The sequence below is a fragment of the Acanthaster planci genome, linkage group LG09, assembly GCF_054643075.1.
Source record: "Acanthaster planci isolate LZ-2023a linkage group LG09, COTS_SCS, whole genome shotgun sequence".
Taxonomy (NCBI): domain Eukaryota; kingdom Metazoa; phylum Echinodermata; class Asteroidea; order Valvatida; family Acanthasteridae; genus Acanthaster; species Acanthaster planci.
Genome location: NC_141785.1, coordinates 3,833,871 through 3,860,897, shown reverse-complemented (window position 1 = coordinate 3,860,897; position 27,027 = coordinate 3,833,871). Strand labels below are relative to the sequence as shown.

At 41.4% G+C, this 27,027-nt stretch overlaps 3 protein-coding genes across 4 annotated transcripts in view; 2 read left to right on the top strand and 1 right to left on the bottom strand.

The window, feature by feature from the left end:
* The window catches only part of LOC110985314 (sodium- and chloride-dependent GABA transporter ine-like), a 43,975-nt gene extending 37,555 nt beyond the window's left edge, over positions 1 to 6,420 (top strand). For both annotated transcript variants that reach the window (XM_087140873.1, XM_087140874.1), the window contains 4 exons: positions 1,233 to 1,332; positions 1,691 to 1,791; positions 2,972 to 3,139; positions 3,506 to 6,420. In XM_087140873.1, coding sequence (XP_086996999.1) covers positions 1,233 to 1,332; positions 1,691 to 1,791; positions 2,972 to 3,139; positions 3,506 to 3,631 — 495 coding nt within the window. In that variant the 3' untranslated portion in view covers positions 3,632 to 6,420. The remainder of the gene's footprint in view (positions 1 to 1,232; positions 1,333 to 1,690; positions 1,792 to 2,971; positions 3,140 to 3,505) is intronic.
* Positions 6,421 to 10,971: 4,551 nt separating this feature from the next.
* On the top strand, positions 10,972 to 14,613 carry LOC110985330 (uncharacterized). The gene is made up of 4 exons (XM_022246289.2): positions 10,972 to 11,148; positions 12,013 to 12,122; positions 12,308 to 12,745; positions 12,937 to 14,613. Exons 2-4 carry the CDS (start codon positions 12,068 to 12,070, stop codon positions 13,434 to 13,436), a joined length of 993 nt encoding a protein of 330 aa, XP_022101981.2. The 5' UTR covers positions 10,972 to 11,148; positions 12,013 to 12,067; the 3' UTR covers positions 13,437 to 14,613.
* A 9,246-nt stretch (positions 14,614 to 23,859) lies between these two features.
* On the bottom strand, positions 23,860 to 26,994 carry LOC110985322 (co-chaperone protein HGH1 homolog). Its single transcript, XM_022246273.2, has 3 exons — positions 26,166 to 26,994; positions 25,606 to 25,796; positions 23,860 to 25,061 (listed from the first exon to the last, which is right to left on the bottom strand). Exons 1-3 carry the CDS (start codon positions 26,830 to 26,832, stop codon positions 24,840 to 24,842), a joined length of 1,080 nt encoding a protein of 359 aa, XP_022101965.2. The 5' UTR covers positions 26,833 to 26,994; the 3' UTR covers positions 23,860 to 24,839.
* Between the last annotated feature and the right edge of the window lie 33 nt (positions 26,995 to 27,027).

Genomic DNA, 27,027 nt, shown 5'->3' with positions numbered 1-27,027 from the left:
GCTGATCTGTTTGTTCTTGCCATTGTTCCCACAGGAGCAGCATGTATGGAAGTGCTGATCCGTATGTTCTTGCCATTGTTCCCACAGGGCGGCATGTATGGAAGTGCTGATCCGTATGTTCTTGCCATTGTTCCCACAGGGCGGCATGTATGGAAGTGCTGATCCGTATGTTCTTGCCATTGTTCCCACAGGGCGGCATGTATGGAAGTGCTGATCCGTATGTTCTTTCCATTGTTCCCACAGGGCAGCCTGTATGGAAGTGCTGATCCGTATGTTCTTGCCATTGTTCCCACAGGGCGGCATGTATGGAAGTGCTGATCCGTATGTTCTTGCCATTGTTCCCACAGGAGCAGCCTGTATGGAAGTGCTGATCCGTATGTTCTTGCCATTGTTCCCACAGGGCGGCCTGTATGGAAGTGCTGATCCGTATGTTCTTGCCATTGTTCCCACCGGGCGGCCTGTATGGAAGTGCTGATCCGTATGTTCTTGCCATTGTTCCCACAGGGCAGCCTGTATGGAAGTGCTGATCCGTATGTTCTTGCCATTGTTCCCACAGGGCGGCCTGTATGGAAGTGCTGATCCGTATGTTCTTGCCATTGTTCCCACAGGGCGGCCTGTATGGAAGTGCTGATCCGTATGTTCTTGCCATTGTTCCCACAGGGCAGCCTGTATGGAAGTGCTGATCCGTATGTTCTTGCCATTGTTCCCACAGGGCAGCCTGTATGGAAGTGCTGATCCGTATGTTCTTGCCATTGTTCCCACAGGGCGGCATGTATGGAAGTGCTGATCCGTATGTTCTTGCCATTGTTCCCACAGGGCAGCCTGTATGGAAGTGCTGATCCGTATGTTCTTGCCATTGTTCCCACAGGGCGGCATGTATGGAAGTGCTGATCCGTATGTTCTTGCCATTGTTCCCACAGGGCAGCCTGTATGGAAGTGCTGATCCGTATGTTCTTGCCATTGTTCCCACAGGGCAGCCTGTATGGAAGTGCTGATCCGTATGTTCTTGCCATTGTTCCCACAGGGCGGCATGTATGGAAGTGCTGATCCGTATGTTCTTGCCATTGTTCCCACAGGGCAGCCTGTATGGAAGTGCTGATCCGTATGTTCTTGCCATTGTTCCCACAGGGCAGCCTGTATGGAAGTGCTGATCCGTATGTTCTTGCCATTGTTCCCACAGGGCAGCCTGTATGGAAGTGCTGATCCGTATGTTCTTGCCATTGTTCCCACAGGGCGGCATGTATGTCTTCCAGATCCTGGACTGGTACAATGCCATCGTGTCTCTCTTTTTCATCGCCATCTTTGAGGTCACTTCTGTCGCCTGGTTTTATGGTAAGAATTCATGTGGGGGAGAATTTGAGTGGACTCTGTACAACCCTTTTTAATGCTTCAGTATTTTTCTGTCACAAGTTTGTAAGGTTACAGAAGAGCAAAGGGAACAGATAAATGGTCTTATCAGTTTACAGATAGTAAATACGGATGATCTTGCTTCTAAAATTGACTCAGTCACATCAACATTAACAAAATTTGCAACTCCATCATATAAGTCTGGTTCCCTCTATCCAAAAGAAGTCAAGTTAATGCCACTTTCTGCCAACTGTAAGTGTAAGCTATTGTTACTGACAGCCAGTTGCCACTTTTCATCACAGAGCACTGTAATGGCTGTTTCTTTTTAAATATTGGGATTCAGGTGCCAAGAGATTGGCTCGCAACATAAAGGAGATGACTGGATCGTCCCCGAACATCATCTTTGTTATCTGTTGGGTCTTTCTCTCGCCTGCTCTCATCCTGGTAAGCCCCACAAGTACTCAAGCATGATGGAAGTGGAATCCACTCATTAGTGGATCTGGTGTGTTTCACTGAAGTGAAAGCTCTCCTGTGATAGCCTGAGCTTCAGGGTTTTATTATTTGAGATTTAAGATTGGTAATACATATGCAAAAGTATGTCAGCTTTTCGTTTTATTACCTGAAAGGCAAAAACGTCAGTGCTGACTTGTTTGCAGAATTTGAGGGTTAAAGTGCTTTTATTGTTAAACTGATGTTGTCTTCAAACTTGTTGTGAATTAAAGTTTCAAGCCATGTACCAGGCTTTCCACCAAGGGCATATTTTATGCCTTGACCTCAACATAATGTGAATTCATAAATCGTACTGAGATGTAACACAAGGTGAGAGAATGTTCTAATTTTGGGTTCAGTGTGTGCTATAGAAGGACTCAAGCCACTACAGAATGGCTGTGCTGCCCTCTATTGTTGGAGTTTGAAATTGAAAAACCAAGACTTGTTCACCCGTCTTTGCACATTCCGTACAAAATAGTTTTCAAGCCAGTGATATTTTAGACAGTATAACCAGTGACATACCACAGCAAAAAGACATGTTGAGTTTAACAATTGAGTAGAGAATGTAGTTCTGTTGACTTGAAATTCAAATCATCTTAGCATGCTAATAGTCACAGACTAAGATGAAATGATTGGATGTTGATGTTTTAGATAGATAGTATGTATGTGTGTTATGATAAACTGGATTCATTATGAAAACTCTTGTGTACATTTACCTCCCAAAAGAATAATTGTTGTAATCTCGTGGTTGGGGCTATTTGTTGAGTACACTGAGCAAATCTTTTATGGAAATTCTGTGTCTCAACGTAGCAATAAAAACATGTTGATCCGTGTCCAGATATTACAGAATGAGTAGTGTCATAAATTCAATCTTCCTGTGCATTGGAGCAAATGTTCTGAGCTCTCTAGTTTATCCTCTCATCAAAAACAGACATAATGAGGGTAATACATTGACAGTTATCATTTATATCCTCTGTCACCTTAAGCCAAGCATAGTAATTGTGACTTCAATTGGTCCCGGGAGTTTAGTTGATGGAACATCAAAAGTCTGTCATCAAGTCTCCCATGAATCTGCTCCTCAACTGTTCCTTCAAGAGTGAAATTATGTTTCTGCCTTCCGGTTACTTCTCATCAGGTCATCATGGTTTTCCAGTTCATTGACTATGAGCCCGTCAAGTATGGTGGTCAAGAGTTCCCCGATTGGGCCATTGCTATTGGCTGGTTGGTCGCATTTACATCATTCTCCTGTATCCCGCTCGGGGCTGTCCACACCCTGCTGACGACCAAGGGGAACCTCAAAGAGGTATGTACCCTGATTGAGAGGTAGAATCTCCCAATCAGGAGATTATCCCCAGATTGGGAAACTGCGCACTACATATTTCATTTGATCAGAATATCAGTCAAAAGATCTAAATGGCTTGTAGCTATCTGTAGCTGGAGAAGACTGTGCTTAGATTTGAGAAATGTTCTTAGACAGATAACCTTGCTAGAAACTGGCCGCGTTTTTCTGTTTCCAGCTTTCAAATCTTGCCGGACTCACAGTGAAGCACTTTTCAAAATAGTTGCAGTTTGTGAAATTTCTCGGCCCAAAAAGTATGGTTAGATCATTTGTGAAATGCACTATTGCTTCTGTTGGAAATTTCTAATGAAATGTCCTTCCACCTCTCAGCGTTTACTGCTCAGCTTCCGTTCTCCCATCGACGAGGCAACATACAGTCTGCAGTTCTCAGAGCCCAAGTTTGACAAAGATGTCCCACCGTCCTATGAAGTGGCTGTCCAGTGTGAGAAAATGTAACTAGAAAAAGCACTGAATCTCACAAGGTATGAGTGTACTCGCTCCGTTTTGTTTTTTTTAGACATTCCTGGTTATGGAAGTTGTGACATGTAGAAATTTCATCCAGGGGATTTGGTGTGTGGTATGACAGTTTTGATTTACCTCTATGATTTTCAGGTTATTGTTTTATTTTGGCGGTGTTACATATTGTGGTGAAGATGTTAGGGCTGCATAAAAAGGAGTACCATTTTTTTTCATGTCTGAGAGGCGGAAGCAAAGCAACCAAGATCATCTGCCTTGTAAAATCATTGCAGATGTCTGACTTGTTCTGTACATACATGTGTGAATAGTTTCCAGAGATAAGTTGAAACCGTAGCTGGTAAGAATAACACCATTCTTTTGCTGTATTGTACAAATTTATTTACAGTTGACGCAGTTCTGACAAAAATGATCAAACAGTGCGCCTTCAGTTTCCTTGAGCTTTCATGCTAGCATGAAAGTTGATGTTTTGTTTAACTACTTGTAAGTGCTGCTGTTTAGTTTTTGAAAGTAGTCAATAGGTTACACTGAAGAAAATGTTTAGCTAACAAAGTCTTGCAGATGACATTTTTTTGTGTGCTTTACATGTTAGTGAGTCAGAAGTGTCTGGTAAGAATATTTTATGCAAAATCTTCGTCACTGTTACTCTGTGGACAACTCCAAGAGCGATATTGAATTAAAAGATCGCTAATGCCCATTCCACTATGTGAAGTTAATGTGAAGCTGTCCCAAGGACAGACATCGTGAATTTGTGACCGGCTCTGCAAAAGGTGTATTATGTCACTTTTTTTGGATTTGGGATATATATAATCAAATTGCTCACATCTGAAGCTTTTATTTGATATATTATTCATCCCACTGGCATTTTATATTTTGAAGTTATTTGCTATTTGCATATTCATATAATTTCATTTTATCACACATGCTTTTTGAGATCATGCCCTTTAAACATAACAAACACAGACATTAAACTGAAATTAGGCATTCTCTTGGTCCTTAGCATTGGAAGCTTTCTGGTCAAGCAGTTGGCTTCAAAATATTTCCAAATATTTCACCCTCAGCACATGGAATGGGCCCATTAGGTGCTTTTGCATTGTGTGACTTAATACACCCTGTTGCTGAGCGGGTCGCATTTTATGTGCATGTTCCCAAATAGCAAATTCGGGTTCACAATTTGAACATGAAAACATGCAACCTGAACCATGTCTTCCTGGATTTACATCAAAGCAAAAGCGCCCTCACCTGTCCAGAAATGCTTGGTCAATTTTTCAATGTTTGAAAAGGTGCACCGTTCAGTTCACATAACTCAAAAAAGACGTCAAACAGTCGTCATACACGGAAGAAGAGTACAGAGATACACAAAACTGATTCTAAGAAAAATTTTATTTCCTGGATCCCCTAATGTCATCTGAGTTGGTGGCCTGTCATTATTGCCGTGTACATTTCTGACGCTACTGCCTTAGGAGCTACCTTGAATCCCTCAGGGTTAAATAAACAGTCAGTTCATAATTCAAAGATTGTTGTCTCTTTGCTTGTGTGTGACAAACTAATTCTGGGGAAGATAATAGCAGTTCAGGTCTGTTTGTTTGTTGGGTTGTTTGTTTTTAAATGTCAAGACACCATTCTAAATCCATGTCTGGCTTTACTCGCTTTTAGAAACAGAAAAGTAATAACTTTCTTTCCAGAACAGAGGCTCATGGAACAAAGGCAAGGCATTCATTGTCTGACAAGAAACCTCAAACATTTCAAACGTTACCTAAACCAACAAAATCTATCATTTCTAGTTCACAAAGTACATGCAAATGCAGGATCTATTTTGAAGTACGCAGTAGTTTTCTGCCGTTTATTAGTCTGCAGTAACCATCCAGACAACATGAAATAAAATTTAGTATTTCTATGGTCTAAAAACTGAATGGTTCTACAGTCATCACAGTGTTTCATTAGCAGGTGGATTTATAAATTGATCTGAAATTAAGTCCAGTAATTTATAGTAAAAAAAGTTTCAATATTAAAAAAAAAACAGAAATAAAAGGATTATGTAAATTGGGTGTAGAGGCTTCAATATGAGAGGCAGTTATTTAGGGTTTTTCTAGCATTGCGAATTGATATCTTTGGTACTATCAGCAGATTGGCTATTGTTATAAAATTATTTATTATTGGCCAGAGGATATAATTAACCAGGAGCTCGGTAGAGGGAGCAATCATGAGTTTCTATTAAGGTAATACATTTACCATTGACCTTGGATGTTCATGTATTTTTTCTATTCAGATGACTCATGAAATGAATCTTAGGGGAAGCTTCAGGTTATCTGTTCAACTAGGGAAATGCTTTGTGATCGGTCATTACTGTTAAACATTACAAAAATTATATTGTTTTATTTTTTATACCCACCACGGCACAGTGTTTTGTTGTTTGTTTGTTTGTTGCTTCGAAGTGGGTTTTGCCAACAACTCAGTTTAAGTACGTCATACTTTAACCTACATTTTTGTTCGCCCCGACCATGAAAGGTGATTTTTCTTATTGGTTAATTACTATAGATGTGAAGTTCCAAATGCTTCTCTGGACAGTTTGATCAACAGGTGGTCGCAATTTCTATTTGAACAAGTATTGGGTTGATGCTCATTTAGAGCTAAAAACGTTCCATTTTTTCATTTGTCATTATTTCTGTACCAGCACGATGGTCCTGTATGATATTGTAATCTGATACAAGGAATATTGGTTTTGCAGCCTCTTAATAAACCGCTGATTGGAGTGGCACAAATACTGTAAATTTTGTTCTGTTTTAATCTTTTAAACTCGTGTGCTTGGTGTTTGAAAACAACTTGACATCCATTTTGAGAATGTCAGTTAAGTACAGGTTACATTTTAACATTAAAATTGGCGATGCTATCTTGATTTCATTGTGAACCCAAGTTTCCCTCTGTGCAAACATGGCTGGAAAAAAAGGAATTCTAGGCTTGTTGTCAAACAATGAATCACAAAGGTTAATTTACTACAGCCAAATATCAAAAACTCTGCAGTTTTTTGCTTGCTGGCTGGCAAGCTGGCTTGGTTGGTTGGTAATTGGTTAGCTGGCTTGAAGTCACCAAATACCATTTTAAATTGTAAAACAAATCTCAGTACGAGATTCATCGAATTACAAGGATGCACTTCCAAGATTTCCTGTAAAAATGCATTTCGTGGAGGCCTATCGTGAATTTGGGTTCATTGAGCCTTAACGTCTATCTTTTACACCTTGAAACACCTTAACAGGCTTCAAACAAGTTCTGAAAAGGGGCTTTGTAACTGAGCCCACACTGTTGACAGTTCCAATATCGATTGCCTCTTTTGTTTCTCAAAATGGCAATTAGCTATTTACAACTAGCTTTTCTCTTCAACCAGTTTTAAGCAGTTTTTTGGTTTAAAAATTTAAGCTTTCGAACCAATCCTGAATTCATAGACGGGTTTTGTGGACGATTTCAATGATGTGGATTTTCTTAAAATGTCGCCCGTGAAGATTGAGGGTCAAATGTATTTTGCATGTCAAGAGGCGACAGTCGTCGACTAATCTTTGCCCACCAGAATTTGTCAGCAAATTCGTTGCACCGATGCGAGGTTTCTTGATAATCCACTCGCATTCAAGACAGGTTGACACAAATTTCTGGCCAAACTGTAAAGAAGGTGGGAGCTCGTAGGGCCTACCCATTAATCCGTCCACTAGCTCGGGTACACGCATAGCTTCAGCCTTCTCCAGTTTTAGGTGTGTCCAGATCGATGTACAGTAGTTTGTGGTAAGTGTTCATATTTTAGCATGCTCCGGAAGAGACTTAAATGTCCCCACTAAAGCCCGCTTGGAAAACGGTCTTAAAAGAAAAAGGACTTAACACATTTCCAATTTTCTGTGAGCAAACAGAGATCCGACTTTTCTTTGGCACTGATATGGTCAATGGAGTTCAAATTTTTCGCAGCTTTAGCATGGTGGTTGACCATGCACCTGCACTCCAGTTCCCCCTCCCCAGGCCCATCCCGTTGAAAATAAGATCCACGTCCTCTAATTCACGCGAGATGTCGCGTGATTCGGTGCTATTCACTTTGTTGAGTCTGGGCTCGCTTGCTCTAGACACGCATATATTTTTAATACATGTATATCTGTCCGTGGCTCTAGGCCTATTCGCAGCTGCAATGAAATTGATTGACAACGGCAAGGAATAACACTTTCATCTATGGCATTTTTTGTTACAATCGCCAGTCTGATGCTTGAAAAGGACGAGCGATACGAGCGAATTTATTACGCTCAAAGATTGCCCGCTTTCAGCTCGCACCATATATACGTGAAACGCTGCAGCCGCGCGTCTATTAAAATATACACGTACATGATGCGAGTTACATGTTCTCGTGACGGTGTTCCATATTTTCGTTTGACGCGAAGATGAAAGCTCCACTTGATTATAAATATAATTTGACCCTGATTCCGTCATTGGTCGTGAAGTGTTTCTGTAAGTCTTCCGATCGGCCTTATAAAAGAATGTTTTTTTGTGTGGAGGATATCGTAGGGTGGGCCGAGGGTTTGGCTGTGATTACTCATCGGCGCTGCGAGCTGCTTTGAGCTTCAACATTTTTACCATAAATTAGTGAAGTGAAACTAGGCAGAGGTAAGTTTGGGACGGCATTGCTCTTGCAACACAGGGTCTCCTCAATTTCCGTGCAATGTGTTGCATGATTTCATGAAACTTTAACGTCAGCCAACTATGCCAACAAAAATCAAAGGCTAAACCTGCTCGTTTCATGGTCTTTCATCGTCATGCAGAGGACGTCATTTACCCCTAAACTGCACCGAAAGCATAATGAAGATAAATCACTCGTCTTCAAAATGTGCGGTGATATTTTATGGGTTTTTTTCCCAGCTAACGAGTTTGAGAGGAGTGTTTTCTGTGTGGTTCTATGGAGATAATGGTACAAAGAGTTCTTCAAGTTTGATAAAAGCCTCAACAGTAATCCATACCGACGACGCTAATAACCAATATCGAGGAGCGCGTCATCTGGCCAACTTAAAGATCGATCAGGGCGTCATGGCAACATGTGCTTGCGGGGGACAGCCCATAGCATAGCCTCATAGCCTGTTTACTTTTGTGTTATTCGGGAGTCGACCATGACACGAATTAATGAGTGTTTGGGGTCTGCTTTCGTAGTTGAGTAAAACCGGTGTTGTAACTTTTGAAAAAGAGATTTGGAGAAGGCTGAGAAAGCTGTTGTGTTTGTGCGTGTGAGAGGCCTCGCGAAATGACCTCAAAGTGTGGTGTTTTCTCGCTATGCATGCCTGCTACACCTGAAACAAATCTTCATTTTTCATCAAATCCAATAATGATAATCATAATTATTACCAGCGAAATAATAAACAAAGGTATACGCTTTTCAGTACTGCTGAAATTTCGTTGTACTTCCCTTTTATTTGAATTAAAGTGCCGTGACCACGTGGAACTCTTTAGACCACATTATATAGTCGAGTGCCTTGTACCGCTCGGTGAGGCAAATGGGGACAAACACTGCCCAATAATATTGGTGCCTCTAGGGCATATATCAGTAAATGGTGTGCTGCAGGCACTTCATTGCCTACTTCAGACTCGTTATTAGTTTGTACACCCATTCTGAAGCACATGCTGTTATTTAATGTGCACTTCTCGAAGAAGGCTGTGTTAATATATTCTATCCCAGACACTATACACACAGGAGCTTGTTCGTCAGTTATTGGTTTATTCCTCCAAGAAGCTAACTGTCCCTGTAACTGCCGCAAAAGCCTATGAGTTCTTAATCAGCTTAGTCACCTGCCCTTAAAACCTGCTGGAATCTAGTGGACCCCTTTGCTTAAGCTAAACACACCGGGATAGTTTTACCAAACTTTGTGAGTTTTTCCAAATCTGTAACATCGTTTGACCCCTTATACCCGTTGCAAGTTTCTTAAGAGGCATCCATGGCATACATCAGTTTGTTCTCAAGAGGAAACAGTTGTCAGACATTTTGAAACGGATGGAAAGATTGCTGCTTGGGTTCAACGTTTAGCGCCTGACTGTTGTTGCTTAAGATAAAAGGGCTTTACCAACATCACACGTGGCGTTTCTTATATTATCAGCCTTGGTATATCTAAGCCACCATCTTTCATAGGTTTACGTGGCACTGTAGCATAATCGCCGGTAAATTTCCAAGTTCCTACGAACATGGAGGAAAGTCCTCTTTCCTCCCTGCTACGAAGAACAACTCCCCATTGCATTGGATGATTTTCTCTGTAATCACACCGTGTGTGTATTCATTAAGTGCCCAAGGACTTGGAAAGAATACCTAAATCCTCTTTGTTCGCCACACCGTCTTATCGGTCAATGGGGCTTCTTCGCCGTGGATTACGGGACCTCGGTCGCTTGTGGATAAAAGCCCAGAGAAAGGGATCTTTAATTCCATGGTCTCCCACAAAGTTTGGGCATTAACTACGTTGGTAACAGTTCACCGTTATACATTCCAGTGAGGAGATCCTCTTAAAAAGCACAATATATGTACCACACACAATTTCCCGTCTTGCCTCAAAAATGAGTCTACTAGGCAAATGTAATTTATCCATTTTTAAGGGGGAACCCCGGCCTGTCTTAGAACTTGTTCGATTTGGATTTGGCAACGTTTAATCTCAATCCCACTGCAAGTTCGCTGCTTTTCTGAAGTCATTTGGCCATGCGACAACTTCGCTCGAGAAAACTCCGTACAAGACGAAATGCCCCAATGGAGCGGTACAAAGCCCGCGTACCTATAAAATGATGTAAACCACGAAAGCGATTTGTCGGAATAGCCTACATCTCGCGACTCTTCATCCACCATACTTGACTTTTAAGCTCACTTTTCTCGTTTTCCTTTGGACTTACCTTTACTGGAATGGCTTCAGTGTGCCAGTACATTGTATTTAATGACGATATTGTGTTACAAAAGTGCAGGACGATAGCCTGTCCTAATAATGATTGTTGATTTTGCTGATTATTATAGGTTTATTCTGATATTCTTTATCTCTTAGAGTGATGCAGCATGTGCTTTTTACGTGTATTTCATTCGCTTGTACCAAGTTGATGCACGTGTCTTAATCTGTTACGCGGAAGCTAATTAAAGATTCATTTATGGTAATTATATGCGAACGCGTTGTAGATGTATAATGCTGTTTTGAAGCCTTCTTTTGTGGAAATACATTTGGCTGCCGCAAAAATCATTAAATTGTTGCCACGGGAAGAAAAATAGTGAAGCGATGTACCACCCGGGATATATCGAGCGGTATGGGTACCTTTTGTGAGTTCGCCGGGCAACGATGGTACATTGGGCGTCGTTGCTACCAACACCTACGGATTTAAGAAAGTACGCACCGCACATGAGTCACTTGCAAACCTTGCCGGCGGAAGAGATACACACGCTCCTAGCCCCACAGGACGATCTTGCCAGTGAATTACTTGACTGACTCTTGGATTTTTACCCGCTTGGATTAAAGTCAGCTCAGGTAAGTCTAGTGAGAATAGAATATTTGCGGTTATGGTGGTCTTTGCACAGGTCGAACATAAATGCGTATTTTCGGTTTGTTTCTTGTTTCAAAAACGTCAAAAACTGGAGATATTTAATTTGTTGAAATATGCTTGCCTTCCCGTCGTGAACTTCTAAAACGAGTGTAATTCTAAAAGTTAATCCTTGGTCAGTTTTAGTTAGATCCTGCCATTTCTTGAGATTGTCAAATTAACGTACGGTTACATTCAGTATACTCTTAACTATTGCTCGCGGAGTCCCTGTAAAACGCGCGTCCCTTTTGGAATTAAAGTAGTTTATGTTATCAACTCCCTTTTTGTTTACTATAAATTTCATCTGAAAACAACAGCACTCCAGTGTCTATTTGAAAGAAATTCCTCAATCTTTTTTCAACCATTGAATGACTAGATTTATTTCATTCGGTCGGTCACGTTACCACACACATGGTCAAATACTCAGCCTTAATCACCATATCAAGAATAGGTACATTTACTCTCGAGTAAAATGATTCTAAATCAATATGACGGTCTAAGGTTTCACAAAGCCTTTCAAGAGGGAATCAGCCACCACGTAAAATCCAACGAACGGCAGGATCCCGCAACATTGGCGCGAAATGTTTATCAAACTCAAGTCTCCTTAGCAACAGTGGTCACAATAGAGCATAATGGACATCCTTAGTAACCATTGTTCATCCTCCGCAGGCACATTAGCCAGGACATCTCTTGCTAATTGCTTTTAGATACTAGATTCTGCGTTCAGTGCTGGCTACTGATCTCCTGTGCGAAAGACGAGTGTTCCGCTTCATTCTGACAAATCTATTTTTACTTCTTGGGTATCTTTTCAGAATATATCACAACACCGTGACCATCAGTTCGAGCAACCTTGAACCATACGTCGAGATGGCATTCCTGAAATTTGCCGCTGTCCTCCTCACCTGCTTCATCCATTTATGTGGTGAGTTGTTGCACGACAAATATCTTGCATCTTATTCAGCAAACTGAAATGCTCCATTTTCAGTGATAAAACATTTACCGCAACTTATACCAATATTTTAGAACATTAACAACCTTTCTGTTCGCTGTTGCGGCTGACGTTCGTCATTAATCAGTACTTAAATAATTTTTCCCCCACCAAACCAGCTTCCCAATCTGTCGACGTTGAAATCACTGTGTCCAGCCCGTCTGACATCATCGACGGGGAGAGCACCGATGTCACCTTCAGCGTGGACTTCACCCCGTTCAGCGGGGCCGCCTCGGTCATCAACGCCCTCTCCTCCTCGACGCGCTACACTGTCATCGCCGGTATGTTCACCTCGGATGCAGGGGACGTGAGCAGCTCCATTGGTGGCACTGAGGTGACCCTGAGTAGTAGCCAGCTTAACGAAACCCTGACGGACGGCGTGGCCACCACCTTTTCCGGACTGACGGCCGCCCTAGACCTGACCAGCGAGGATTGCGGTAACGACGGCACCGACTACACCTACTTCTGCGTCATCGTCTCGCCTAACACGTCTGGTGCTGGCTGGTCAGGCGTAGACACCTCCAACAACACCGACTGTGCCTCTTTAGTTTGCAAAGGTGAAATACAGTAAATCTCACTCAGCGCTTAGGGCCTATGCTTGAATTTTTGAAACTTTAGTTTTCATTTCACAATTAGAATTTACTTAGTCTAATTTCGATCTAATTTTTGTTATAAAAATATAATAGCCTCGAAAATTGTTCGGAACAGTGGGATTTATTTGGGTTATTTTCCTCTTTTTGCTCTGCAGCTGTTGTGGATCTGAATGTGGATACCCTGTCCATCACTAATCCTGACGATGGAGTGATCGGCGTTGGTGCCGGCCAGGCTATCGAGTTTGACGTAGATATCTCGTCCCCGGCCTCCTCCGATTCCGTCATCGGTGTCAGCAACTGGGCCGTGTCCATGTGGCTGTCCGATGCGGATTCTAGCGGCACCGTGGTCGCCCTGACCAGCGTTACCCTGACCTCGGCCCAGCTCACCGTGGACCTGACCAACGGCAGCTCGGCTGACATCGACGACATGGCGGTCACGCTGGACCTGACGTCCGTCACCTGCAGCCAGTTCAGCTACAGTTGCGTCTCCGTTGAGCCGGCCAGCGGCGCTTCCTGGAAGATCCAGACCACGGGGGCTTCCAACTCCAACACCGCCTGTACGGCTGTCACCTGTGGCGCCACCATCGCACAGATCAGTTTGGTTTTCCTTGGGCTCTGCTTCCTCCTGACGTCACTTCTTATGAACCAGTCATAGGCATCCTTAAAGGACTCCATCACCCTTCATTCAAAGACTTTGAGCCAAATCAGAGACAGTGCAGGCCGAAACAGTGCTGAACTTGTGTGTTATTACGTGTCATTTAGGGGACTCAGTAACTCGAACACAAGATTGGAAAGTGAGGAAATGGGCCTTGTTATTTTCAGAGAAAATGCTGTTCATGATCTAAACATTCCAAAACTACAGAACACCGCTAATCATAATTAATTAAGAAGCTTCGAAGAGGATTCAGTCTACTTTGGAAAGTGAATCCCATTTTGGTTTCATCATTCAAAAAAATCCGTTAGAAGATTCCGTTTTCAAAATTCCTCCTACAACAAAATTAAATTTTAGAAACTCTGAAGTATGGATTTTATCCTTCCTGTGTAGAGAGCCACTAAAGCTATGAATGGAAAATCCAATATGTAAATAGGTCATATTTTGTAAAATATTTTAAGATAATTTGTATCGCATATTTTGGAGGCAACTGGCATACATGAATATATTTTATATTTCTGTATGTTAAATTGCAAGCAATGGAGTTTTGTTCAGTTATTATTTTTTAGTAAAATGCCATTTTCTAAATAATCACCAGATGAGAGTGACTTAAGCTTTATAGTCCACAGTCGGTTTCAGACAGGCAATGACCACTAATGCGTATCGACATTTTAGCTATGTGCCATTTCGGTTTTGAACATTCTCAGCAAAAAAAAATGTTCATGGAGGATTTGGATGACGGCGCGCCTCGGTTTACACATTTCTGTCCTTTGAAAAACCAACCCTAAAAGGATCTAAATTTGTTAACTGTTGAACATTCAACCTCCTAAACGTTTTTACGAAAATGTTCTGAACTACAAAGATTCCGTTAGAATAATTATGTGATGTCTCCTCTGCGACCGTGGACATACCGTTTTCATTATCCTTACAATAATTACTAAAGGTCTTTTATGAGAATCGGTCAAAAGGACTTATTATTGTCGGGCACTTTAAAATGTAAACAGTTCTGTTGGTTTGACGTCAACCACAGTGCTTTTTCCCCGTCTATTGACACTTTTTATTGTCTTTTTGTCGTGTCTGTCTTTGTTGATTGCTGAAATCAGGGTGCGCACCATAATTTGTTTTAAGTTGTTATTGAAAGAGTGATGAAATAAAGTTACACCTTCATGTTGAAAGTAAACTCTTTGCAGTCTGTCATAGCGTCGAGGCTAATTCGGTCGTGACAAGACAATCTTAGTTGAACTTTTATCTGGCCGTCGTGGGATTTTTATTTGGTCTTTGTAGGGGGGCTGATAATGATGGTAAAAAATGTTACGACAAATCTTCGTGTACTACTGCAAATCAAGCCACCAAATGATGTATTCTCTTAATTAGGCAACATTATAAGCAGTTACAAAGACACTTAAAGACACAATCTCGAGGTTGCCCTCGGAATTCCCCGGAAATACACATGGAGGATCCGATTTTATTTTCATTAAATCAACGCGAAAGGAGATCTTGAGCTTTGATTAAGCGTTTTTTCCCTAAGGGAAAAAAAACAGGTGGGCAAAGTAACTGAATTTAAATCTTTGAATCCTGGTTTAAGGTAACTTCCAACAGTATTTGCCCGTACTACAGACCGAAGTGAACCACAATCCCACAATTCTGTGGGCACAGGCTAATAATTGTGTCCGATATTTGTTCTCGAATTTACCCAAAACTGATGTTGGGTTCACCCAGATCAAGTTCTGCCTAAAAACTAAGACTAAATGTTTAATTAAAGACTACTCTATATCATCTACAAGAAGATATCTCTGTGAAGAAAATGTGCGTTCATGGCTTTTTTCAGTTATTTATTTTAGTCATAATAATGCTGATATGTTTGCTTTGAAGTTGTGAAAAAAGTTTCTCTGCAAGTAGAAAAAGGAGCTGATTAAACGCTTTTTTATATAATTTATCTTCAATTTTCTCCTTTTCAAGTTAACGTTTTCATTTAGGAAAGTGTGTCTGCATATGTTACACTGTTTCTCCCTTAAGCTCTATTATGCAACTCAAGAATACTCTACAATCAACTGTGTTTACAAAGCAGTATCAAAAATTCATTTGATTTGCCTGGCATAGCTTGCATTCCCCCGAACCTCAAGTCTTGTATTGACTGGCGCTTTGTCAGACTGCGGTCTTTTATTCTCGGGATGGGGAAACAAACATCATCGCCCGTCTCCAAGGAGACGGACAAGGGAAGTTTTTACCTCGTACTTCGAGGGGATATAAATAATTAATCTTCTGACCAGCTGGAGAATGGAGAAAGTGTTGCCAGTCTTTCCTTGGCTACCATTCTGATCAATACCATAGGCCTTGCGTGTATATGTATTTGTGGCAATGTGCACATGGAGATTAAGGGGTGATGTGTCTGTTGTTCTGCCAGAGAGAAGAAAAGACTTGGAACTTCGCGGAAGATTATTGTGCCGGGGCCATGGCAACTGCACGACAGGCCCGCCCTGCGGTACGAAGGTTCCTGGTGCACTTCAGGTGCCAAAGGAGATCGAATGTAAGCCGTGCGGAGTGCTGAAATGCAATGACTTTCTGTGTTCGCGGCAAGTGAACCGGGTGAATTTCGAGTTGTTCCAGCAAGGCCATAGCTTTCAATGAAATCTTTCAGAACAACATATGCGTGTGTTTTGTTAATGCCATGCGAAATCTTTCGACAGAAAGTCAGTGTCCAAGGCAAATTTCATGTCGGCGACAAAAGAAATCCCAAGTACATCAATATCATACATAGTGAGATTTGTTGCAAAAATTAATGGGAACTGGGGTGTTAGGGTTGGTAATTGTATTATAGTCTAAATTATTACAAACATGTAGGGAAAGAAGCACTGAGCTTTTGGCTTTTCCCATTTACACGAACAGTGGCGCCGGATCAGAAACATGAGACATACAACATGAGACACTGGCAGGACAGACAGCAGTAAGACATGCAGATATGCGAACACGCAGTTGAAACCAGACCTTTAAAGAATGTGTAAAGGACGTCTCTCGCTCTCCACTTGCAATTAAACCCAAATTAACTTGGAAGGAAAAAAAACACTTTAGGTGACGTCAGACTTTCTGTGACTGGTTTCGCCGATTAACATGTGGTGTTGTGGTGTGAATGAAATGCTCTAGTAAAGGATGCTTTTACACACACAATAGTGTCTTATATCGTTATATGATATAATGACTCTTCCTTAGAACCAGATAACAGCAGCGGTCTTTCCGTGAAAAACAAAGCTACTGTCACAAAATCAGACATTGATTATCCCCCATCGGACAATGTCGGTATCAGCCGACTGGTACGTTACATGAGAAAATAGGGTGTAATGCGGCGGGAGACTCTTTACACCGTGACACACAACGTCTTCAATAGTTCAACAGTTTCGGCCCTGAGCCTGCCCTGCCTTTAAACGACCTATACTGTACAAAAGTTAAAAGGACAGCTCAGAAAAATAAATGACCAGCTGACCACAACTTCTTCACGGTCTCGCCGCCAGCACGGTACCGGGTATTTTAGTACGGACTAATGAGGGTGGACCGTGCCAGATTTTACTCTGACCATGAAAGTTGGGAGTTCATCGGACTCAGTACACGGCGCATTGCAGGATTAGGGCCACGGAATTACATTAGAGATTAGGCGAGCCACAATACCACAATATCACTGCGTTGTCGCTGATCCCTACCCTAAGGAAATGACACTGAGTGGGTGTGCTAGCATGACAATAGTGCAAGCCGTACAATTACGGCTTAAGGAAAGACTTACAGTTACTAAGGCTTCACCTCTGATCGTTGAGTCCACACAACTTATAACCAGTTTGAGTTCATCATTTTTTAAAACATTTACAGTAACACCGTTGAACAGTTTTACAGATATGTCTTGAAGTGTACGGTACGTGAGCATTTGCGTACCTCTGTGAGGGTGTGGTTTAGGGCCTTCCTCAAAAGACGGTCTGCATCTGTAAATATCATTGTGGAGCTGGAAAATGTCCGTTGCATATCGGGTCTTTGTCACACCTGACTTGCATGATATCTGGACCGTCAGGACAGCATCGGGACCCTTTATCTTTGAAATGATTGCTGATGATGGATTCAACGTTTCCAATGTGCCTATAGACAACCATAAACAGGAGATAATGTCGGAAAGCAATGAATGCTCTTCAATGGTTGATGGGGGGACTCAATCCGCTGTCCAAAGGTTTGGGTTAAGTGGTGCATTCGACGGTGCTTTTCACGTCTCTGGAACATGTTTTCTTTCGTTGAATGCATATTGCTTAAAGAACAAATAGCCGAATCCATTTTTCAAAACATGCTAAAAATGTATTATTTTCCGCTCTGTTCCTGTCAAGCTGCACAGTACTTCATGTCAGTACCGTAACAGTATTACTGACGTCAGTAAAAGTATACCATGAAAATCACAGTAATTTTCTGATTCTAATTCTAAATATGGAAAATGGAAAAACTGCTTGACAAAAGTTCCCTGGACCCATTAGGGTCAACGTGCAACTTGAGGTCATATAATTATAGCTCCATGGTATTATCTTATATTTGAATTGTATTTCACAAATCAAGCTGCAATAAATTGTCTTGAACTAAATTTAACAATTTGTAAACCTCGTTACTCTAAATGCATAATACGGTATTTTTTTAAATCAACCAGACTATACCATTGATGCAAACTACTCCGATGGTGCGGCACAAACATTTACATAACATATCGTTTACAGTTAATTTTGGTCAATTACTGCTGCGAAAGAATGAAGAGCAATGTTGCAAATTTAGTTAGCTAAATCCTCGATTTTTTGAACCGGTTCCTGGCAGCTTCTTGTCGTTATTTACGCAAGATCAATGTACTTGTATTTATTATACCTTGTAGTAACCTGGAATTTCCTTTATGGGCAACATCAGCTGTACTTACGCAACGTGAGTAGCCAAGCGCATAATTTCTTTAGAACACCATTGCCTTCGTACAATAGCACGCCCTCTCCTCTCCTGCGTAGCCTCACTGGTGGCAAAATACACAAGGTAGTGGTGACAAAATCTTCTCTCTTTCCTACAACATCGCTTCGTCGCCGTAGTGAATCAGGTTTGGCAGTAGTTACATCTAATAGGTGAGCTACGGTGACGTTGCATTTATCCTTTATATCGTTTGGTTCATAACCGAGGTGATTCCGTATAACATATTCATTTTAAGGCAAGGATATTGCAAAGTTAATTCCTCCGTTTACGACCAAGTCCGCCGCAAACTCTCATTACTTAAATAAGATCTCAGAGTCCAGCTAGGGAAGAGTTTCATATATGGACGTCTGTAATTATTCCCTACAGTGATCTATTAGCCATCAGAAAGCAAAAACATGTCCAGAAAAATTCAATTTAGGAAGGAACATCCAAATCGTTTACTTAGAAACAGAATTTTTTCAGACCGGTCTCATCGGGTTTGTGCACGGGTATCAAGCGGTGTCTGTATATGGAACTCTTTCCTCCGGCGAAATTAACCACATAATTTTTTTTTTTTTGGGGGGGGGGACCTTAGCACTGGCTAAAACCAAAACCCAACACCCCCAGTGATGTTCCAGAATCGGGCTCGCTGCATGCCTCAGGCTCGAGCGATGAAGCGCGTTGGTAAGCCGCGTCCACGTCCACGCCCCCCCCTTCATACCACATCTTCCCCTCCTCCCCCGATCCTGTCGTTTGAAGAGGTTGTGGCAAGAACTCCCCAATTTTGATCAGTGTATGCTCTCGGGATTTCCTCGCCCCACCTTGGGACGATCTGAGCAAACTGGTCAAAATGTTGAGTGTTTACCCAACAGCTCTTGAAGCCACGCATCTCCTTACCACTCTGAGGATGCGTCTCCATATTGATGCGTTCCCCTTATTATGTAACATTACAGTTACCACTTGTATGCAGTAAATTTCTTGACTGTCAAAGGACTGTTTTATGTAGTACACTCGGTATTCCAAAGAGTTTAAAATGGGGATTAGACGAATTTATGTAGAGGGATTTCTTGATTCACTGTGTACTTTTAATGGACAAACTCTGGGGTGAGATTTCTCAGCTTTTTAGCTGATTTCAGCTTTTTTGTTTTGGATATCTGCTTTTTCCCCCTCACTGGCTGTGTACAAAAGTATAGAAGATTTTCACAGCTCGGCTTTTTAACGCCTTTTTCCCGCTGTTTTCAGCTATTTTTATCTTTGGTCAATCTCATCCCTGCAAACTCACGGGGGAACTCGAGAGAATAGGGCCTACTCTCGAACTTTTCGACTGACTAGATCTAGGCCTACGTCTAATTTGTCTGCTCCCTAGTTTCTGTCCCCGGAGTGAATTTTCTCTCAACTGGGTACTAGTTTTTCACTCCATGCAGATATGAGAGTAGGGCCTACATACTTAGGCAGAAAATGATCAATACTTCTTTCGGCGTATTGTTGAATTTATCATTGTATAGGCTATGCATTTTCATGGTAGTTTGTAATTTTGGGGGAAGGAATGGGGATTTCTGTGTGTGATCTTTAATGGCTTTTTTGAGGGATGGGGCTAAATTGGGGGTTTTTACACCATTAAGATTTGTGAAAGGAAGAGAAATGAAATAGCTCCAAAACGTCTTTCTCCCTCTCTGTACATTTTTCCTCTAGGTGCATGGCGCCCTCGATCCGTTAATGTGTTGCTGCTATCAGTACAGTACAGAGTTGACGCCGGATTCAAATATCCAATAATGCCCGTAAGCTAAAGTTTTAATCCCATTTGGTAATATGTATCGTTTCGTGTCCAACGGCGAAAGGCCCAGCTTATTTTGCGATATCGTAAAGTCGATGCTTCGCCGGGGAATTACTCAAATCAAATAACTTGCACTTTTTACGCAGGTAATTGGTTAAATCGTCTGTTTGAATCTCAACTAATACGCTGTCTGTATCAGTGTACAAAAGACAGACGTTTGAACCAAAGTCTTCTTTCTACGTGTTGTAATAGAAGTCGTACATTAAAGTTTTGGATAGATCCAATACGCTTGCGCCGCAGTGAATTGGCTTATTCAACTTTGTTTTGGTTCGATACATTTCGACAAATGATAGGTCGCACTCTTTTAACAAAGTAGTCGTTTTATAATTTGGTTTAGAAGTTAGTTTCTTGCATTTATCGGCATCTTGAAAATCTCTCAGCAAATGTCCATTGATGCGGTAACGCACATTTTCCATCGTCTTGCCAAAGACTGAATTGTTCATCAACTTGAAAAAGTCCTTTTCAAAATCGACATGGCTAATTTACGCAACTCAGTATTTTGCCGATGTAACTTTTCATCCACGGTGCCTGTTTAAAAGACATTGCTTGGTGTACCTCTTTTAGTTTTAAACCGAGTTCTAGGTACTTTACTTTACGTAGTGAACCACGTATTTTTGCTTGGTGCTCAAAGTCGTCACCAGCTTATCTATAGAAGTAACCCTTTCTCCGCTCGATAGCAAGTCACTTTGATAATCCGAGAGCCATTCATTTGGGACCGATATATTTTCGGGTGCCAGCGGGAAATCGTTGTGCTTGTCGTGTAAATGGTTTGGGTAGTCTAAAGTGACTTCGAGCATATAGCCTGTCGAAGCTGTCAGTGAAAGTTTTGCGATATACTCGGAAGTAAATTTGGTCGTGTCTTGAACCCATCGAAAGCTTTTGACGGGTAACGGCTGACTCATCGCCCAACCGTACAAATTATTTGCGTCCAAATACATGATGTAAGACGTTGGAATATTTGGGTTGTAGTCTTTTAAATCGGGGTTGTTTGCTTTGGCAAAACGTTTTGCCCCAACGCTCTTTTGGCCCTTTCGAAAAATAGGTGCGTGTCAATGTTTGTTAGCAGCTCAAGTTTCACGCCAGAGTGTTTTAAAAGCGCGTCCCACGATAGGCCCGGCGACGTGTAATAATTGGCCGGGTCTAAACCATAGTTTTTCTTACACACTTTACGAAAATTTTCAAATACGCCTGCTAAAAGCAAAGTGTCCGTTTTGACGTAGAGATCGTTATAGTCTCCGAGATTTTGACAGTCGAACGCTTGCCACACGTGTTGGGCTCTTGTGTATTCTTCTTTGCTTACGGTTTGCTGCTTCAACGAACTGTAAAAAGCGTCTAGAGGAGGCAGTTTTATTTCTTCAAATCGATCAAAAGAGTCTATATACTCGTAAGGATAAATACCCTTTTCTAAAAGAAGGCCGGTATTATTTGGAAATTTTTCGCAGAGCGACTTAAAATCTTCGGGGGAACAATATTTGACCAGTCGATCTAACGAAGCAGCCACGAAATGAAACGAGTCTAGGAATCTAAGTTGGTCAAAGCGAAACGAAATGTAATCCTCGGTGTTTTTGGCAATGACGTTGATTTTACTACCGTCAAATGCTCTAGCCCCTGCATAATTAAATGCGTGTCGTACTTTTCCAAGTTGTATAAAGTCACGGGGGGATGGGTGTGTCAGATTGGGCACCACTCGTAGTTTTAAATTACAGTGAGCGTGTGCAAGACCCCTATATTTGCCTGTAACGTGACAGTGATCTTTAACTTTGTGAAAGTTGTCGATGGGCTTTTCGCAGCTCATGCAAATGTGGTCTTTGAAACCGCGCTCGTTTAAGGAACTAAAGGCGGCCTTTTCGCCTTTAGTTTTTGGTTCTGTTGGAATTAAGCATCGGCACTGTGATTCTTTTGTTTGGTAAATTGGCCTTACGCAAATCCAGCAGTCGTTGCATTTCTCGTAGATTTTTTGCAATTTGCGCGACCAGGGATTTGGATCTGCAAATGTTTCGTTGATCGCGTCGACTTCTCTAGACAGCGATTGCACAAATTTAACGGCTGCATCTTGCCCTCTGTAAGTTTCGCGACTAGTGAACACGCCGTCGCATTTAACGAACACGTAAGAATAGCTGCAAGGCTTGTGAATTTGTGTTTTGACTGTGTTAAATTGTTTTGGCGGGAGATGCTTTAAAACAGATTCAAAATCTGTGTAGATGATTCTTGTAATTTTCAAACTTGAGAATGTTTTGACCTTTTATGGGTTATTCGACTTTACAAGCCGCCGTGTCCATTCCTTGGCAATCGTCTTGTGTCTGTCTAGTCTTTGTTCCGTTTGAAAGTGAGACAGGCAATTGAAACACCAGTAAGATTTGCCGTTGTGATTACTTACGTCGCCCATTAACCGAGAAAAGTTATTAATCCAACAGTAATGGCTCGTTTCAGCTCGTGTAAAGTAGAGTAAATTTATGGGCTCGCCAATGCGTTTAGTTTTGTAAAGTATGTAGATGCCTTCTTTCCACGTGTAACCAAATACGTTGATGGCTGAATTATTTTGTGATTCAAAGTTCGTGGAATTTGTGAAACGGGTGTTGGAAAGTCCACTTTTGTGAAATTTAAGCAGTCGCCTCTAGTGTAAGTTGAGGTTCTATCCTCGAGTATCATATAATTTGGAAGGGAAGGGGGAAAGTCCCTTTTAGACCGGTAGTCACGTGAGAAGGGGAAAGTCCCATGGTAGCGGAAAGTCCCTTTTGATTTGGGAAGAGTGGAAAGGAAGGGCTGGTCTGGAACTCTCCTACGCCTACTACTTAACTATAAATGAAAAGACATGGTAATCTTTTCAACAAGCAGTGTGCCAGGGAATCAAAGTAGTCTACTCCACTTGCGAAGAAGGAAATTCACGCCCCCTAATGAGATTTCTTTTTTCTTTCTTTTTTTTTGGTCTTGAAAATCATACTTTGTTAAAATACAAAATCTCCTTCAGTTTGAAGCAATCTGAGACCCAATCTCACTGCATTCCACCCTGATTATACGGAAAAGAATTTAGAAACTACTGAAATATTCGCAGCGGTGAGATGTCAATTTGAGGCGGCGGCAAGATTGTATAACTCGTCACAGAAAGATTTAACTCGTCGCGGCGAGATAGTGACTCGAAAAAAAGTTTGCAAGTGGCCCTTATACGTCTCTGTAGTTTTTCCACTCGTTTTATAAAAAAAAATGTCAGGTTCCCATAACTTTGTTATAACGTTCTACGTCATCATCAAGTTCATTTCAGCGAGTGTCACAAGTTGTTTGACGTGGATGAGTAAACGTTGCCCTTACAAAAAGGACATTTATTAGTGAAAAGGGGAGGCTAAAGGCAAATGAGCGTCAACACTTGCGCCAAGCGTTGCGTATCCGTCGCTCCTGATGCGTTTTTGATGTTCATGTTCATAGAGTCGATTTTATGTCCACAAAATTCATCCCGAAGCGTGTAAACAACCCCCAAAATGTAGTTCCACCCCAGAAAGACCATGAAAGGTAACATAAAAAAAAAATAATAAAAAAAAAATTGTGCGCCCCAAGTTTCGTTCCTATTAAAACTTTTGTTCGGAATCCACTATTGCTTACCTTACGCCCGGGGCTTGATTGTAAATTTTAAAAAATCAACCTGTTACAAATGAATGACTTTCAGTGTGCTGAGCAGGAGTTTATTAAATGCTGCCAAGTATAGATCTCCACAATTCAAGTACAACCGGGGAACGGGACCGCGCTTTGCAGGCAGTTTGTAGAACTCGGCTTGCACGAATTATCAGGATAGCGGTGTAGCGCCCTCTATCGGACTAAATGGAGTTTATGCCACACTCACTTTGGTTCATAACCAATACAACAACGACAAGAAATAATTTATTTTGGAGAATTTGTCCGGTAAAACGTAAGTAAGGGTGACCTTATTTTGTTTTGTGTATTTCAGTGTCCACTCAATGTCCCAGTCTGGTTAGATAGACGCCTCCCAACAGAATAGCAAAGGTTGTGATAAGATGAATCACACTTGGTCAGTTGGTAAAGCAAAGAGAGGTAATTGATTGTGTTCTTTTCCTGGAGAACAATGGGGCTTAGGTAAGGAAGTGCACCTTAGGCCACAATATGTGCGAAGATTTAGCAATTAATCATACATGATATCACTTGCTTCTTTCTGATAGATTTTGATAAATTGTTGCCTTTGGTAGGCCTATAACGTCACTGCCAAATTTATGCAAGCAGTTAAAAATGAAGACATCCCCACAACCAGTGGGGGCTTGAACAAATGTACAGCCCTTATCCTTCGTGATCTTGTACACATCTGTTACCACTGTAATAAATTTAATCAAAAAAGTAGACAAAATGATGACAAGAACATTTCCATCTTGCCGCGGCCATGTGGATATTTTCTGGGGTACAGATGTAAATCACTGAATAACCAAAGTGTCTTCTCTTGTGAAGAAGTTATCACATTATCTTAGGTTGGCTCTCATCAGTCGACGTGTGGTGTCACATCAACTTTGCACATACATGCATATGAGATGCATACAAAGCCAGGGGTCTCCTGAACACAAGAAACCCACTTGAGAACTCATAAGAGGTCCTCACAAACACCACAGGGATTATCGTTCAAGGACGTGTGATCACGGCTGTGACTGCTCCAGGGCTCTGGCGACATCTTCTGGTATCTCCACCTCGTCCAGGTTCCCCATGCCTGGTTCCGGTTCCTCCATGATCAGCACCTGGATCAGATTCTCGATGGGTTGCTGTAAAGACAGTTCCTTCTCCCATCTGTGGTACTCCCTTATGATGATGTAGGTCCTCTTGTCTTGCACAGTCTTGCGGCCAGATTTTGTGGAGCAAAGCTTTATAAGAAAAAGTGTTGCCACAAAACAAAACAAAACAATGCTGAATCTGTTGCTCAAGTAAAAAATAAAGTCAGAAAAATTAATGAATCCGTCAAATTTGTAAATCAAACATTCTAAATCACATTCATATTTGAGTAATTTGGCGATATATCCATCGGCTGAGCTGGTTAAATTTGTTAACAAATTAACCATTTATAAGTAGATAGTCGATATGATTAACATCTCCTTACTGTCACCTCAAGTAATGACAATGCTAAATGGAGGTTGACAAAAATTCAACTTCATTCACTGAATATTTCCAATTTAAAAATGCTGGAATACATGTAATTACCTTTATACTTTGTTTAAAAATAGAAACTGAAAAACTCAGTTTGATCAAAACTTTATCAATCTATCTTACAAGGGTGCTGAAAATGTAAAAAGAAAAACCAAGTCAAGATACTTGTTTAAATCATTAATTTTAAACAAAAACGTGATGCCATCCGTCAATGGGGAAATAAGGAGTTAATTATTAATTTCAAGACCTAGAACGAATTTATACCTTCATGACCGCCTCTAAGAGCATCTTCTTAATATCTGAATCTGTCTCCCTTTTCTTGTCTTCTTCTAAGTACTGTAAGTCTTCTGGCATCCCTTCCATTTCTTCCTCAGAAAGCTCTTCGGGGCCAGCAAGAGGCAGCAACAGATGTGGTAGGATGTCCACCATGTTGCTTAGCAACCAGTCATGATAAGCTTAACAAAGGACACAATTTTAAAATGGTTCATTCACAATCTCAGTTGAACAAAGACAGAACGTTTGACTGTGTAAAGAATTCCTCCAACATTCTTTCCCAGCTAAGTTTTTAAAATGTTCTTTTTAATTTTAAGAACAGCTTTATCCGAAAACTACAATGCAACATGTGAAAAGAAGATGGCTCAGTTCTGAGTCTATGATGAAGTGGAAAAATACTCTTTTACAGCTGGACTTCCCCCACAGAGTTGTACATAAAAATGAATGCATTACTTTTTTCATCCAATCCCACGACGCATTGGGAACATCAACAAATTTCAGTGGGGCAAGATCAACAGGTACATGTTTGTGGATCACTTCTCTTTCTTCACCTGTTTCAAAACAGCAGTTTTTGAGAGCAGCCACTGCACCCCTCCTTCTAACTGTCGAGCCCTCATACTGTGTGTAGGGCAACAACCTTTGCACAACACATCTCTCCTTGTTCAAGATAAACTCACGGCCCTCAGGCAGCTGTGTCAAGTTAGACAGCACCAACCCCAAGTAGTCCAAGTTTGCTCCTTTGTCATTGTAGTTCTTCATACAGAATGCCTCCACCAACATCACCAAGTCAACAGGGAAATCCCCGTCTCCCAAAAGGTCCATAACATTTCTGCATCCTGCCGGTATGCGTGTTATGTTGGTTAACACTTTGCAGGCATTGTCCGCATTGCCACTAGACTTATCCACCACCGTTTTCAATAAAATGGACAACAGCTTTTTATTTGAAATTAGATGACCTGCACTTTCACCTTCGTTGCTCTCTGTTTCCGCACAAATGTTGATGATAGATTTATAAGCAACCGAGGAAATTTGCTCATTGGAATCTTGAGTTAAATCTACGACAGCAGCAAGCATCTTAGCGTGTGAGAGGAGTAAGCGTACACCGTCAGCAGACGAAGTGAGCCCCATCACATACTGCAGAGCACTCGATTTCAGGTCCGGACGAGCGGACACGGAGAGGAAGTTCAAGAACTCGTCCAGAACGACAGGATCTGCCATGACAAGAAAGTCCGTCAATCGTGTCTAATATTATATTTATGTGAATTTGTGTTCGTCTACAAAACAGTGCATTTAACAATTTCAAATTTTATTAACATTGCATCGCCAGCGCAGAGTTTCCAGCAAATGTACAACCTATCATGTACATGTACACGTGCACATGTACATGTACGGTACGTGATAACCATTGATCCC